This window comes from Rhea pennata, chromosome 1 (genome assembly GCF_028389875.1).
Source record: "Rhea pennata isolate bPtePen1 chromosome 1, bPtePen1.pri, whole genome shotgun sequence".
Lineage (NCBI taxonomy): Eukaryota > Metazoa > Chordata > Aves > Rheiformes > Rheidae > Rhea > Rhea pennata.
Window position 1 is genome coordinate 33,529,509 of NC_084663.1, and position 16,238 is coordinate 33,545,746.

At 39.6% G+C, this 16,238-nt stretch overlaps 1 protein-coding gene across 2 annotated transcripts in view; it reads left to right on the top strand.

Moving 5' to 3' along the window:
* Positions 1–16,238, top strand: part of ANO6 (anoctamin 6) — a 78,440-nt gene that overhangs the window by 36,627 nt on the left and 25,575 nt on the right. For both annotated transcript variants that reach the window (XM_062583831.1, XM_062583824.1), the window contains exons 3-6: positions 1,071–1,199; positions 12,190–12,255; positions 13,926–14,204; positions 14,570–14,683. In XM_062583831.1, coding sequence (XP_062439815.1) covers positions 1,071–1,199; positions 12,190–12,255; positions 13,926–14,204; positions 14,570–14,683 — 588 coding nt within the window. The remainder of the gene's footprint in view (positions 1–1,070; positions 1,200–12,189; positions 12,256–13,925; positions 14,205–14,569; positions 14,684–16,238) is intronic.

The window sequence follows — 16,238 nt, forward strand, 5'->3', positions numbered from 1 at the left end:
CTTACTATCTTTTGAGAACTTATGTTGTCTAATGCAATGCTGAGTCCTCTTTCAGTTACTTTTGATCTACCAATTTCAGTGGCACTACCCTCATTAACAGTACGTATGGATCTGGCCACTGCCTTAGAGGTTGGTACTAGTGCTGTTACATAACATGACAATCCTGATAACATTACAATTTAAATACTAAATAAAAGGAGGAGTTGTTACATGTGATAGTGCCCACAGAATATTCCTAGAAACTACAAAATCATTACTCAAGCATTCAGATTACCCTATCATCAATATGTCTATATTGTCACACATATGAAATAACACATTAAGATGTTATTAGTGGATATGACAATCTATCCTGCTTTCATCCAGGGACTAGATAATGGCTTATGATATATTAATCTTTCTGATTTTGGCATCTATTATAACATGATAGATGCATGACATATAGCAATGTTCTTTGGTTGCTGAGATTTTGCTAATAAAAGGAGAAATAAATCCACATAGGATGTGTTCCATTTTAAGAGTTCATCTGTAGCCTGCTGTGTTCTTAATTCTCCAGGCACTGATGTTTTTCAAAATTGTTGTGCATAAAGCTACTGCTTTTTTTCTTTTTAATTGTTGAGATGCTTAAACTTCTGGCAGGTAATGGGACAGATGGGAAGGCACAAATTCTGAAGCTCCCATCAGGAGATAAAATATCTTGTAGACAGAATATCTAACACTGTATCCATAACAGCATGCAAATTACTTGACAGATGCCTTATTCAGTAACAGTACTATATCCTAATGCTGCTCCCATTGCTAAAAGCTAATATGCCATTTTAAAAAAATAAAATCAGGTCAAAGTTCTGTTGTCCTTATGTCATACAGAGACCTGCCAAGCTTCTCTAAATACATTTTTTTCCGGTCATAGAACACAAGTTTAGTGCTAACTTTGTTGTCACTTTGAACTTCTTGTTATATATGTCCATAGGTATTGAATTTCTCTGTTATTGAAATACTCTGTTACAGGAAGCAAGTGATGAGCTAGCTAGTAAAGTTCTTCATATTAACCTGTTCTACCTGCCTTCCAGGCTGATTTTGATAATAAGCCTGACTCCTTGTTCTTCAGTGATGGGCAGCGAAGAATTGACTTTGTTTTGGTGTATGAAGATGAAAGCAAAAAAATGACTCACAAGAGGAGTGACCGTAAAAAGCAAAAGGTAAGTTGTTGTTAATACAATTCTGAATCATTTGTTTTATGTTAGAGCAGTGGGCAGAATGAGCACTGTCTGTTGGTGTACATTAGGTGTCCTTAGAACATGCTTGCAGGAGGGAACCCTTCAGGAAATGTAAGCCAAAAAATGCTTGTTTCAAGATCCCGGTAAGAATTAACCACCAGCTCCTTCAGATTAGGGCATTTTTTTTATGAATATAGTAATTAAATTAGGCCCCTACTGGACTTGAGAAATAAGGGTATTTGGAGAGCTTATGAAAGGAGGCAGTGCTCCAGGTGACAGTTCTGGATATAGCCACTGACATTCTGCCCACTAATATGCCTAAGTACTTCATGGGAGATGTAACTTTGTGTTGCTCTGCCACCAGAACTTCTCCAAGTACCACTTTTTCCCTTGCCACTTCAACAGCTTGGTCCTCCCTAGCAACCTTGCGGAAATTTCTGACTCAAGCCAGTGACTACTTGGTGCTTCTTGAACATGATGAACAGCAACAATCAGAGATTATTTTTGAATTATTTAAGTAGGTCTCACAGTGGGTTTCATCTATAATGGCTACTAGAGCCAGGAGAACAAGCTCAGCCCTGTCATCGAACTGTTTTAATCATGAACTGCGTGAGAGATGTTGGCTGGATTGTAGTCCTCTTGGAATCTGGGCTCTCCCACCCACTTCCTTCCTGTGATTCAGCAGTTCTCATGTTCCAGCAGCCTCTGGTGGAGATAAACAAAGATGGAGATATCATTGAAAGCAGCTCATATACAAATAATGATTTGCCACTAGGATGGGAAGAGTAGGAGTAAAAAAGCCTGCAAAATTCATTGATACTCGTTACACAGTGTTGTCGTTGGCATTGTCAGGGCAGCCATAAGGAACATTATTCGTAAAGTTTAAGAGAGTCCTGCAGTGGGTGATGTTACGTTACACATGATCATAGGATCAGCAATAACAATGAATCAAGAGGTAATTAGAAACAAAAAGCTGCCCCTTTGGAAACAATTGTTTTTTTCTATTACCATTTTACATTTACATTTGTATTATTTAGCTTTTGCCCAAATGTATTTAAAAATATAACAAGTGTCTTTTCCAAATAGTGATGGAGATTAAATGTAAGCAATGCATTAGTATTTTTAGTGCAGCATATTAATTAATTTAATTAATTAATTAAATTAATTAAAAGTGTTAGCACATTAGCCAGAACTAAACCATAAATGATTATACCAGCAGATTCTGTGTATTCTGCTATGTGCTTTCAGAAGAGGAGGTTACTTTCCAAGGCTTCAGTCCTCCAAAGATTCTCAGCCAAATTGAGTCTACTGGGGTACTGAAGAAGAGGAAATAGTCTATCTACATGTAACAAACATGAGAATGAGGTATATTAGACTATCATATAGACTAACATATGTAACATCGTATATTGGACTAATGATCAGATAAGGTGAAGACTGGCTGGGAAGCAGCTCTTCAGAAAAGGCCCTGATGGGATCCTGGCTATCCCAGTTGCCAGACTTGGCCATAAGGAAGGCCCACAGCATTATCTGAGTGACAGAGCACTGGAACAGGTTGCCCAGAGAGATTTTGGAGTCTCCTTCTCTGCAGATATTCAAAACTTGCCTGGATGCAACCCTCTCTAACATACTGCAGGTGAACCTGCTTGAGCAGGGAAGTTGGACTAGATGATTCCAGAGGTCCCTTTCAACCTTACCCATTCTGTGATTCTGTGGCCTGCAGGAACAGGGTCACTGCCAGTAGATCAAGGGAAGTGATTATTCCCCTTTACTCAGCACTCATTAGACAGCATCTAGAATACTGTCCCCAGTTTTGGGCCCCCCTAAAGCAAGAAAGTTGTTAATAAACTAGAGCACATTCAGTAGAGGGCCACTATAATCATTGGAGTGCTGGAACACTTGCCCTCTGAGGAGAACTGAGTGAGGCTGTTCAGCCTGGAGAAGAGAAGGATTAGGGTGTACCTGACAGCAGTTCCCCAGATAAGAAGGAGGTAATCAGGAAGAGGAACCCAGGTGTGTGGCAGAAATACAAAACACAACATGCATAAACTGAAACAAGAAGTTCAGACTGGATATAAGGACAAACGTTTTCCCCATAAGGACAGTCAGACATTGGAACAGTTTGCCCAGAAATGTTATGCAGTCTTCATCATTGAACGTTTTCAAGACCTGACTGGATCTTGAAGCCCTGAGCAGCTTGGTCTGACCCTGCTTGGAGCAGGAGGTTGGGCTAGAGACCTACCTCCTGAAGTCCCTTCCAGCTTGAATTATCGTGTGATCCTATGAGCCTGAGGTGCAGCAGACATATCCAAGGTGATGGTTAGTCTTTTTATGACTGAGTCTTTCCGTATGAGTTTTTTTTTTGTCTATATGTGTTATCTTTCTGTAAAACCAAAGACTGTTTTCAGTTGCCTAGCAACTCTGCCATTACCAGTCTTTGAGATCCTAAGGGATAACATAGTTATGTCAGAAGAAACCTAGTTACAGAGACTAATAGCAGTTTTCAGAGCCAGGATTTCCATGAACAAGGAGAATCTGAAGCCTTAGAGTCCTGTGGAAGGTACGGGCAAGACTTTTGACTTATAATGCTGAAAAAGCAGTAGAAAGCATAGAAACTAGGATAAAGAAGTTGCAGAGTTATGGAGAATCTTCCAGGACAAGAACAGTGAATACAAGAATGATGACACTGAACTGGAGAACTAATGAAAAAATCCAAAGTTGTTCATGAAACAGACAAAATATTGCAGAAATGGAAGGGAAGGTACTAGAGGACACTGAAAGATGAAGGAAGGAAGAAGAGAGCAATGAAGAAAGGATTTTACTCAATGAGTCTTTTGTGCAGTGACATGAGCTGAAGTAAGTCATCTGATCTACAGTTCAGAAATACTGACTTTCTCTTCCTAATACTTCACACAGAGATGTCATCAATTTAGAAATGCATTTTCTTTATCTGTTAGTCAAGAAACAATCCTCTAAAGACTTGAATATAAACAGTTTTCTACCTTTCTAGGATGGGATAGGTGCAGGTCAGCTCTAAGCACACAGGTACTTTAGTAACCTTAAAAACAGAGAGCGTTAGTCTCACTGAGATCAATAGTGGTTGCACCTAAAAGAAACCATGTGTGCTGCATATCTTCATACCCTAAGTAAATGCTGCACAGACATTGACAGCATTGCTAACATCTTTCTTCCTGAACTTCCTTCAAAGCAAGATGCAGGATTCTGCCTTGGGACCTGCCTAACACTTGCAGTAGAAGTGAAGGGAGAGAGACTGAGAAGAAACAAAATATAAATGCAAATGGAATATTTGAAGAGAAGAAACAAAACACATATACTGTATGTCTGAAGTAGAAAGGAAGATCACGTTTATGGTGCAGTTTTTCAGCCTGGAAAATACTAACAGAAGGTATACTATATATATAGAAGAATACAAATAGAAGGTACAGTGATAGAATTAACATTTTGGCCTATCAAAATTCTCAGAAAGGTGTGGAGGTGCTGCTGCCCAAGATTCATAAAGAATACTAGTACTTGCATAATATCTTATTGATGCCTTGTATTTACTGACATTATTGTTTATTTGGTTATATTTTCTTTTGGTACAAATGGACTTCTACTCTTGTGATGACATACAAGGTACCAGTGTGAGGAATACTGTCATTTACAATCAGCTTTAAGTACCGAACAGTTCATTGTCTGTCCCTGATCAATGATGAACTAAAATGCTAAATTTCATAAACAGTATCTTGTGTAATTCAAGCTGAAGGCTGAAAATGTGCCTTGCTCATACTATTCTTTCTTTGACTCTCATGACCAGTTTTATAGAGCTGTTATCCAAAGGTTTATTGTTCACAGAACTTTCAAACTCCATCTTATTAAAAGGTAACAGATCCAGTGAAATCTGTTCTCTTAGGGTGAAATCTTCACCTCACTGAGGTCAACAGCAATGTTTCCACTGATTTCAAATTGGCCAAAAGCAATTTCACAGCTCTGTGAGATGTAGGGACCCTGAAATGTGGTCACTGGAGCAAATTCTATCTGACTTACACTCTACTCCACCTGATTGCATGGCATGTAGGTTAGAGCAGAATTTAAATTGTTAGTAGGCATCAGAAGTAAAAACTTTGGGGTGCTTCACTTGGCAGTCCTTTTGTATGATATAATGAGAATGGAGGAGCCCCCAGATTATGGGAATGATTTGAAAATCAGACCTCAAGCTAGGTATCCAATTTATTGGGTTCAGAAAAATGGGGCACAGAACCATATATTCTCCTGCAACAAGAGAACTATCCAGGCCTAGAGTATTGTTGTATTTAATTTGAATGACTTTCTGTCCTTGTTCAGTAGAATTGTATGAATGTAACTGAGAAACTGGCCCAATGTTAGCTTGTATTAATTAGTAGCATTCTTGAGAGAATGGCTCAGAGGAAAGAATGAAATAAAATATCTAGAAATATGTGGTTGATTCAGAAAAAGGAACAAAAATCTGGGTTTCTGAAGCGCTTGGAAGTTTTCATTGCTGTTTTGCTACCCTCATTTTCATGTACTTTCTAAATCTGCTTTAAAGAAGCCAAAGCCAAAGGACTGAAATCACATCCTCATGGAAGTGTCTAACATAATTTACAGACTCAAAATTTAGCAGATAAGGTTCATGTAGAAAACTCAAGTAGAACTTCAAAACTTTTAAAGTTGTTACACAATCAATTTTGCAAGCACTAACAAAAAACAAAACTCTGTCAGAAGCAGATTCCAGAAATTGTCATGTGCAGCACTTGCAAACAAATTCCAAAACAGGGGTGCAGCTTTGTCTGAAATTCAAGTTCTTGCCCAAAGCATGCTTTTAAACCTCATAACTTATGTAACCCATTTATCAGGATAGATTACTGTCAGGATAGAAATTAAATATCACCAGTCTTTCATAAAATGCTCCAAAATGCCAGTTTTATGTGTTGGAATTCTCAGGTGCCTCATTCTTGAAAGCTAAAGGGTCACCAGAAAAAACAGAAAGATAAATTCAAAACAAATCAATGCAGAATGTCATTCTAGTCCATCTGCCTCTGCACATCAGAAATAAACTGAAAGATTGTCAATTATTTAAGTAGGAGTTCGAGCAGAACCTTCATTGCTAGCCATTAAGTAAAGTACTTTGCAGAAATACAGTTTTAAAAATTAAAAAACTAGGGTTCTCAGAAAATTCTACATACTCATTAACTTTTTAAAGTACCATTTTACAGAGAACCTTAGCAAGGCCAGAGAAGTTACCTTCACAAGCAAACAATGAGCAGTTCTTACTACTAGACTTGTTTAGTTTAGATAGCCTACAAACGAAAAGCTTCAACAACTTTTAACAAACTGGCTGTACTTCTTCCATTGTTTAGAATGTGTCACACTTGTGGAGAAAGAACAATATTTGTGTTTATAGAAAAAATGATATCTCAGTGCCATTTTATGCTGTAATTTGACACAATAAAGGATGACAGGCTCTATATAGTAGTGGTGTGCCCAGCTGACCTACCCAGGAAGTTTGATAACAAAGGTGAACAAGACCTTTGAAACTGGGAGGAGGGTGACCACACCTGCTCTGAGCTCTGCAGGACAGGTTAGTTTTGAAGCAGGAAAACACTAAAATAAAATCTCTGTTCCTGAGGTAACCCCAAACCGTGCTCCATGTTTGCCAACAGATGGAAGGAAGGAAGGATGGAAGGACAGATGGAAGGACAGAGTTATCTAAATTTAGGGCATGCATTCATGTGGCCCAAAATGGGTCTTTCCAAACACAGTGATTAAAAGCCACTATTGAGAGTAGAGTTAGGCTGCAGTATTGCCAATTTTGTGTGGTCATGAATCAGGTTTCAAAAAAACACTATGGTGGTGTAAAATCAGAAGGTATCTCAAAATATATATATTTGGAGGTCTTTGCACTTACTCTTTTATTTCAGAGTCTTCCTAGCATATTTTGCTTCGCATTTTTATGATTATCTCCAAACATAAAGGAAAGAAGTTTACATTAAAAACATAACAATAGCAGCAGAGCCTCTCAGTCGATCAGCTTCTTGATGCGGACAGCTTGGGCTTCCGGAGGAGCCTCCAGTGCCACCAAAGAAACTCAGAGTTGACAACCAATATTGATAGTGGTCCTCTCTACTTCTTTTAACTGATTGCTGTGGGGGTTTCTTTGAGTCCAGTGTTCTCTCTCTGACCATCTGTGATTTATCTGTTGATTCTCAGATCAACCGATCAGGCAGGGCTATTCAAACACTCTTCTCCTTGTTGGGATTGTTCCCCCTGAAGCCACACTGAAATTTTTGTAGGGAACTTTTCTCTTTGCCCAAAGAAACCAAGTGAAGATATGAGTTAACGTTCTTCTATCACTGTAATCAAAGCAAGTTCTCTCTGCCATTTACAAAACATGGAGAAAAACCTCATAGTGTTCTGTTTCCTATTTCCAGGCTCACAAACTTGTTAGCCTGTTCAGCCTGGCAAGAGAATGATCAGATATTGAAAGCATTAAGGGGGAGAAGCAGCTCCCAAGAGTTAGCCCTTTTACATGCCTTTAATATTTCATATTTATCTATACTCTGCTTTCACTTTCTTAAGACTGTATGTGATTATGTATCTCATAGTATATTATTTTATTGGCTAGCCATTCAGTCATCAAAATCTATGTCAGCTTTACATCCAAACTTTACCGTGTTTACATTACTACTACAACTTAGCTTTGCAGGTAGCCTAGCAAAATGCCGGACACTGAAATAAGCTTGGAACAATTTCCATATTCAGACCTAATAAGCTATCATATTATTATGCTGTATTCCCTAGTCAACACAAAACCACTATAGATTCCTCTGGGTAAAAGTCTAGCTGCTCCAAGATCGTCTTACACATAATTCAATCATTTATATAAAATAGGAAAACCTCTAATTAGCAAAAGTTCCCATGGGCTTTGTTTCTCACTGCTTGCATTAATGCATTATTGGAAACTTTATATTGTCAACACTCCTATAAAATTTTGAGGGCAAAGTTAATTTGGTGAGCTCCTTGGCATAATGAATTATTGAAGCAATCTGAATGGTAATATATTTTTTTAAAGAAATTAAGCATACATATAACTCAGAATCACCCTCTATCTATCTTTGTGTTATTTAGGAAGAAATAAAATGGTTATTTGGCCCTATGCCTTTTTTATTTCCTGAAACACAGCAGGACTCTAGATCATGAGTCAGTATTGTTCATCTTTCAAAGAACAACATGAACACGAAAGGTGCAAAAAGGTAGGGTTAAATTAATAATTTTCAGCATGGCAAAAGAGGTAATAGTGGAGGGAAAAAAAAAAGAAAACACCTGTGTTGTTTAGTGCCTTTATTAATGATGTGGTAAGGGGAGTGAGTTACGATGTTATAAAAATTGCAGAGGAAATAGTTATGTAGGTTACCCAAGAGCCAAGATGACTCTAAAGCTTTAGCTTTGAGAGGGAATGAAGAGCACAATTACCTATGAAATGCTGACAAATGCAAGGAAATACATTGTTGCAAGGAAGAATCTCATTCACTCTAAGTTAGCATTCTCAGGATAAGGAAGAGACTGTAATAAAAAGGTAGGAAATGCAAAACAGATAAAAGAAATACCTTTTAACAAAATATGAGATTAGTCCATTTAGACCATTACTATATACAGATGCAACTGTTGAGAACAGTATAAAAGGGATGGAATCTTCATATGATTATTCAGTATCATAATTAATTCCAACAGAGTTTTAGAATATATTTTTTCCTGCTTCAGGGTCTTCTATCAACATTAAAGATCTGGATGAAACTTATGTGGAGACAAAATTCTAAACATTTTTGATCCTTTTGCTGAAGTCTCTGATATTTGTGCCCCCCCTAGAGACAGGCTAGTCGATGGGTGGACCTTGGTCTGATTCTGCAGGCCGGTTTTTGTGTCCGTATCAAAGTTTCTAAGACTTTACCTAAAGAGTCATTAGTTGAATTTCTACCAAAGATATTGAGTTTGGGGAAGACTTTTCTTTGGTTGAGGAGGATAGGATTAGAGACCTTCTGGGCAGGCTAGACATCCACAAATCTCTGGGCCTGGATGGGATGCACCCACGGGTACTGAGGGAGCTGGCGGATGTTGTTGCCAGGCCGCTCTCCATCATCTTTGAAAGGTCCTGCAGAACTGGAGAGGTGCTTGAGGACTGGAAGAAAGCCAATGTCACTCCAGTCTTCAGGAAGGGCAAGAAGGAGGACCCAGACAATTATAGACCGGTCAGCCTCACCTCCATCCCTGGAAAGGTGATGGAGCAGCTCATCCTGGATGTCATCCCCAGGCATATGGAGCAAAAGAAGGTGATCAAGGGTAACCAGCGTGGATTCACCAAGGGGAAATCCTGCTTAACCAGTCTGATAGCCTTCTGTGATGGAATGACTGGCTGGGTAGATGAGGGAAGAGCAGTGGACATTGTGTACCTTGACTTCAGCAAGGCTTTTGACACTGTCTCCCATAACATCCTCCTAGAAAAGCTCAGGAAGTGTGGGTTAGATGAGTGGACAGTGAGGTGGACTGAGAACTGTCTGAAAGGCAGAGCTCAGAGGGTTGTTGTCCGTGGTGCAGAGTCTAGTTGGAGGCTTGTGGCTAGTGGCGTCCCCCAGGGCTCAGTACTGGGTTCCATCCTGTTCAACTTCTTCATCAATGACCTGGATGAGGGGACAGAGTGCCTCCTCAGCAAGTTTGCTGATGATACCAAGCTGGGAGGAGTGGCTGGTACACCTGAGGGCTGTGCTGCCATTCAGAGAGACCTGGACAGGCTGGAGAGCTGGACGGAGAGGAACCTCCTGAGGTTCAACAAGGGCAAGTGCAGAGTCCTGCACCTAGGGAAAAATAATGCTAGGCACCGGGACAAGCTGGGGGCTGACCTTCTGGAGAGCAGCTCTGCAGAGAAGGACCTGGGAGTGCTGGTGGATGACAAGTTGACCATGAGCCAGCAATGTGCCCTTGTGCCAAGAAATCCACTGGTATCCTGGGCTGCATTAGGAAGACTGTTGCAGGTTGAGGGAGGTGATTCTGCCCCTCTACTCAGCCCTGGGGAGGCCTCATCTCGAATGCTGTGTCCAGTTCTGGGCTCCCCAGTACCAGAGAGACATGGAGCTACTGGAGAGAGTCCAGCGTAGGGCTACGAGGATGACCAGAGGGCTGGAGCACCTGCCCTATGAGGAACGGCTGCAAGAGCTGGGCCTCTTCAGCCTGGGGAAGAGAAGACTGAGAGGGGATCTTATCAATGTGTAAAAGTACCTGAAGGGAGGGTGTCAAGGGGACAGGGACAAACTCTTTTCAGTTGTGACAGGACAAGAGGCAATGGGCAGAAATTGAAGCACAGGAAGTTCCGCCTGACCATGAGGGGGAATTTCTTCGCTGTTAGAGTGACGGAGCACTGGCACAGGTTGCCCAGAGAGGTTGTGGAGTCTCCTCCTCTGGAGATACTCAAGGCCCACCTGGATGCAACCCTGTCTACCATGCTGTAGGTGACGCTGCTGAGCAGGGAGGTTGGACTAGATGATCTCCAGAGATTCCTCCCAACCTTACTGATTCTATGATTTTATGGTCCTTCGCAGTAACAACAGGACTGGATCTTAAGCACAGAGGTTTTTCTGACTGCAGACAACCATGCTACAGAAACCACTGGCACACTCTTATTTGAAAAAATCAAAGTTCCTTTAGTGGTCCGCTTAGAATCCTTTAGGTAGAGGAAAATATAAACTAGAAAAATTTTCCAGTGGCTGAGAACAGTCTGACAATAAGGAAATAGTGATAACCAAGTCTCTGTGAGAACAGTGCTAAATAGAACCTAGCTGGGTTTAATGATAAAGCAGTGAGTCCCCCTGAGTTGCTATTTGCTCCTGGCAAACTACTCACAGAAGCCTCTCCTCTGCCTCTGCTGCCTACAGGTGCCCCCTCTTTCCCATATTAATATTCTGATGTACAGTCTTGTGGCTAGGGAGGGCTGGCCACCCTTGACTTAGATGAACAAATAGCTCAGTGGGTAACTACCTGACTGCAACTAACTTTTAAGTTGGATTACTCCACATCAATTTTCAAAATTTCTTAGAAATGTTCTATACTTGGTATTTTGTAGGAGAGGGGCTCTTTTTGGGGAGGGGAGAGTTGTGTGAGTAGAGATTGTAAAAGAGAAGGAAATTCAGGATCACAAAGACATTTCAGACTTTTTGTAACTGACTAACCACCTAGTGCTGTCTGGCACCATTAAGTGAAATTAGAATGATTTATGAATTACATCTTTCTTGAGGGAAACTTGTTATTCTCTTCTGGGGACACTGAGTGCTCCTAGAACAGCATCATTGATCTTAAAAGTGTTACAGCTGTCAGCGTCTTCCTTTGGGGTTGCCCATCCATGTACTAAAATGTAGGGGGATACTGCAGTTTGAATCATTGTGTAGGCTTGTGTGAGTACTCTGAAAGAAGAATACAGTTGCAAGCTGCTGGGAGGAAAGTGAATATTGATTTTCCTGGAAAGTCCTTGAGATGAAGAGTATTTTCTAAAGGGCAAATTAATGGGAAGAGGGAGGCTGCCCTCAGAGGTTCAGTTAGTGGCTAAAGGAGAAGAAGATCTCAAGTTTCAAGTATAATTGTCACAAAGCCAAAATTTGGAGCTTGCCTTTACCTCTGTAATGTGCCATAAACTGAACTAGCTGTGAGTCTCCCCCATCTTGTAATCCAAGAGAGTGAAGTCTCTTCTGCAGTGGCATTTGAGGACATTACTGCTTATTGGACAGAAACAAAAATTGATCTAGATTATTAGTTAGGAATGTATGCATTGCCACAGCAGCTGCCAAGTGGGCTTTACAGATAATGACTTAATGATTTTTAATTTTGGGAAGCAATTCTGTTCTTCTGTGCATACATGTTTGTGAAATGCATGTTGGAAAAGACATTTTATAATTTTCATCCCTTTTAACAGAGGAAGAGACAAGTTTATGAATCCAATCTGATAAACAATGGCTTGCAGCTTGAAGCCACAAGATCAGTGAGTACCGTTCTCTTTGTGTGGGTGGCTGTGTCTGAGAGTAGCTGGCTCAAACGAATAAGGAAACGGGATGTATGAATTTACTGTAACTTTTTTCTCCCCTCAGTATAGAGTAACAGGAAAGGCTCACCCTTTTTCTGTCAATAAATGTCTCCGTGGTCTCATGTGAGATCCTTTAAACTTTGTGCCTCTTTCTTCCTTTACAAAATGAAACATGTGGAGTGTGAAGATTATATAGTTCATGTTTACTCAGCACTTGGAAGATAAAAAATTACTAGCTACATTCTAAGGACAGGTTTTCCCCTTACATCTTGCTATATAGGAAGTGTAAATAAGCCAGTGGGTGTTGAGGGTGCAATTTCCCTACCAAAAAAGCACTACAAGGCCCCTGTAAGTGACCCAGCTCCTCATGAGGCCTGGCACAGTCCAAGTAGTTGTAACCATCATGCTTGATATATTTGGGGCTACAATGTAGGCTGCAGGCAGTTCAAGAGAGCTTTTATAGTGTACAACAGCTGCTGGAATTGCCAACTGTTGCCCTGAGGGTTACTCAGACCCCACAGTAGTTCAGAATTCAGATAGAACAAAAATGGCATAAAGCGACTTTTCCTTCCTTTCCTGCAAGACTGCAGCTTTAGGGCTGAGTCTCCTGGGAGATGTACAAGAAAATCTGTTCTAGTGTGTATTTGTTACTATTTGATAAGTTAGTGGGCTCTGGAACAGGAGTCATTTTGCCCCTTTCTCCCAGATTGGACTTGAAATCCATGACCTCATGGTACTAATTAGATTTCTGTAGTGAGAGCTGTTGTTGTACATCCAAGGATGCAGTCTGGCTCTTCAGATTCATAACAAAGCTGAAAGGCTAACATGGATCTGTTGCTATGCTTGTATTTTGCATTTTTCAGTAATTCTGCAACACTTACGACTGTAAAGCTTTGGAAACTGGAAATTTCTTCAGTCTAGATCAGAGATAATCTGACAGACATTCCTGAGCCAATGAACTGCGTAATGTAATTTCTTGTGACTGAGACTCACAGATTCAGGGAGTCAATGGGAGCAGGAGATCTACAAGTGCTGTGCAGACCGGAGCCAGTAGCGACTCCCAGAGTTCCCACTGCAGGCTGCTGCTAGGTTGGGCACACAGCTGGGAACAAATGTGCCCAGTGCAGTCTTTCTCAGAAGTCTTCGCTTCCCTTTCCCCATTCTCCATGCAAAATTCCAGAATCACCCACTGCAGCAAAGCCTTTTTCCATCAATAACATAACCCTGGAGTTGCAGTTGAACTGCTGGGGAGAGTCACTTACAGCTCCAAAGCCAAAGCTTGGCCAGCCAGTCCAGGTGTATAAACACTCCTAATTAATCCATAAAGGGTAAGCTTTGTTAAACTTAAATTGCTTTGTAAAGTAGTTTGCAGAGATGTTAGCATTAAAGGAACATTTAGCAGTCTTTTTTTTTTCATGCTGTTCTCTCCTGAATATTTTCACCTTATGTCAGTGTCTTTACAGAAACTAATGATATACTTGCTAAGATGGACAAAGAATGCAGCCTTTAATGGGTCACCTATGAGCTTTAAAGAGGCAGAAAAATCTGAGTAGTTTTAAAGGTGGTATGAAAAATTCCTTACTTTCATTTTCTTATACACATATATTTTTAATATTCTTTCATTTTAGATTTTGGATGAAAAACTTATTTTTGTAAAAGTGCATGCACCTTGGGAAGTGCTGTGCACATACGCTGAGGTTATGCACATCAAATTGCCTCTGCAGCCTGATGACCTAAAAACCCGAGATTCAGCTTTCAACTGGTTTTGTAGACTGTTCAGAGTAGATGAAAATATCATCAAACCTGAGCAAGAGTTTTTCACTGCACCTTTTGAAAAGGAACATTTGTCCAACTTTTATATTCAAGACAAAGACACATTTTTCAATCCTGCAACTAGAAGTCGAATTGTAAGTACATAGGGTATTTCTAACCTTTAATCTTGAAAATAAAAGATTATTGTAATTAGATCAGTGCAATTACCTTTTTGAAAGCATCCTGAAGTACTAGAAATATGTGGGAAGCAATAGTTCTGTGTCATTTATGGAACAAGCTGGACAATCTAGAAGGAAGGCATTCCGTAACTTTTTCATTTCATTCCACCTGAATACGAGCTAAGATTTAAAAGAAAGATTTGAATGGTTCATATGCCTTCTACAATTAATTTTGTCTATGCTGTTAGCCCTTTTTTAACTCAATTATATATTGAAGCGGATATCATTTTGTATAATTACTTGCAGGTTGCAAGAGACACCAAGCATTTTGTATGTTTCAGGTTCATTTTATCCTGTCCCGTGTGGAATATGCAACAAAAAACAATGTAAAAAAGTTTGGCATTAACAAATTATTGGATGCTGGAATCTACAAAGCGGCATTTCCCCTTCATGATGTAAGTCCAGTGCTTGTAATAGTTATCTAGTTAGAAACAGACGTATGGAGCTTGAGAGAATATTTGTTTTTTGTTTTTTTTGTTTTGTATAGCAGAAGATACGAGCACCTTTGATATTGCCCTACTTATTAGTATTCAAATTTTCAATATTAAAATTCCTATCAAATATGAGAGATTTAGAATACAAATCTCATTTTAGACTATGTTACAGTCTTACAGAATGAGGTACATTTTCACAGTTTCCAAACATTGGCACCCATCTGCAGTAAAACTCACTCTTTTGCAGGAAGGCTCTGTGGGACCAGTACAGCACTTCAGTAGATGATGTCAGAGTCATGGAGATATACTTAAGAGATGTGAATTTATCCTTGAAACAAAAAGAAATCCAGCTTTTGTAGCTACATTCCTGAGATAACCTTTCTATTTTTAAGGTATATCATTTAAGGAACCAAACTATATTAAAATCGTTTTCCATATAAAGGATAGTAATAACACAGAAAAAGCAAATAAGGAAGAAAAAAACCAGATTTCAGAGTATTTGACTAAGGGAAAGCTCAGTGTGAGGGTGCAAATGAGACACATTAAGCACAGACTTAGATCTGATTTTATATCTTTGCACTCACACATCTCCTCCCCCATCAGAACCACTGTTTTGAATCTAAAGTGTGTTCTGTTGAAAAGAGATTAAGAAAATGGGAGATCAGGAATGGTAACTACTTGAGATACTTGGACTCAACATAAAATATTCAGGGGGCCTCCAAAGACTTCAAGAAAAGATTTAAGTCAAAATTAAGATAAATCATGCTTCTTGTGAGTAACCCAAAACTTTATAGGACAGAATAAATAAAATTCATGAGTATCTGTTACTATGTTTTTTTTTAAAGATTTAAAACCTGCCTTGCTGGCTATATCTGTCACAGCATGGGGAATATGAGCTCAGTGTGCCTGATAATTAATGATTGTCTTTTCATACAATTAAAAAAAATGTATTGCAGCTTCTCTAAAAACCAAAAGTAGCCAATAGATTTCTACAAATGTCACTTTTCTTGTTGCACCACAGATTGAGAATGGAAAATTCCATCAGATAAAATAGGTTTTCTTGAAATAGGTTTTCAAGAAACCTAGTAAAAAACACATGCATTATCTGCATGTGGATTCTCTTTTAAATTTAAAACAGAGGCTAGAATCCCTGGATTTATCCTCCAGACTTTCCAGTCTTCGTTCCAATACAATATTGTCCTGAAGCAAAGCATTGTTGCGTGTTAGAGCTACTTAAAATCCATTTTAATTTAGTTAGAATGTATCCTTTTCTATTTCTGTTCCTCAGTGTCAAGGCACTGACACGTGCTTAGATTTAAGTTCATGATTAGTGTCTATTATTTTTGGCTTTCGTATGTAAAGATAAATGCTTGCCTCTTCGTTGCCTTTCTGACAACCTTCTGTCTTGAATTCTGACATGCTCGCAGAGCTGCCCTCCTGCTCCTTTCTCGGTCTTGCACTGAGACTGGGCAAAAAGGCTATTCCAGACCCTCATAACATAGGGTTTGGAGAGATG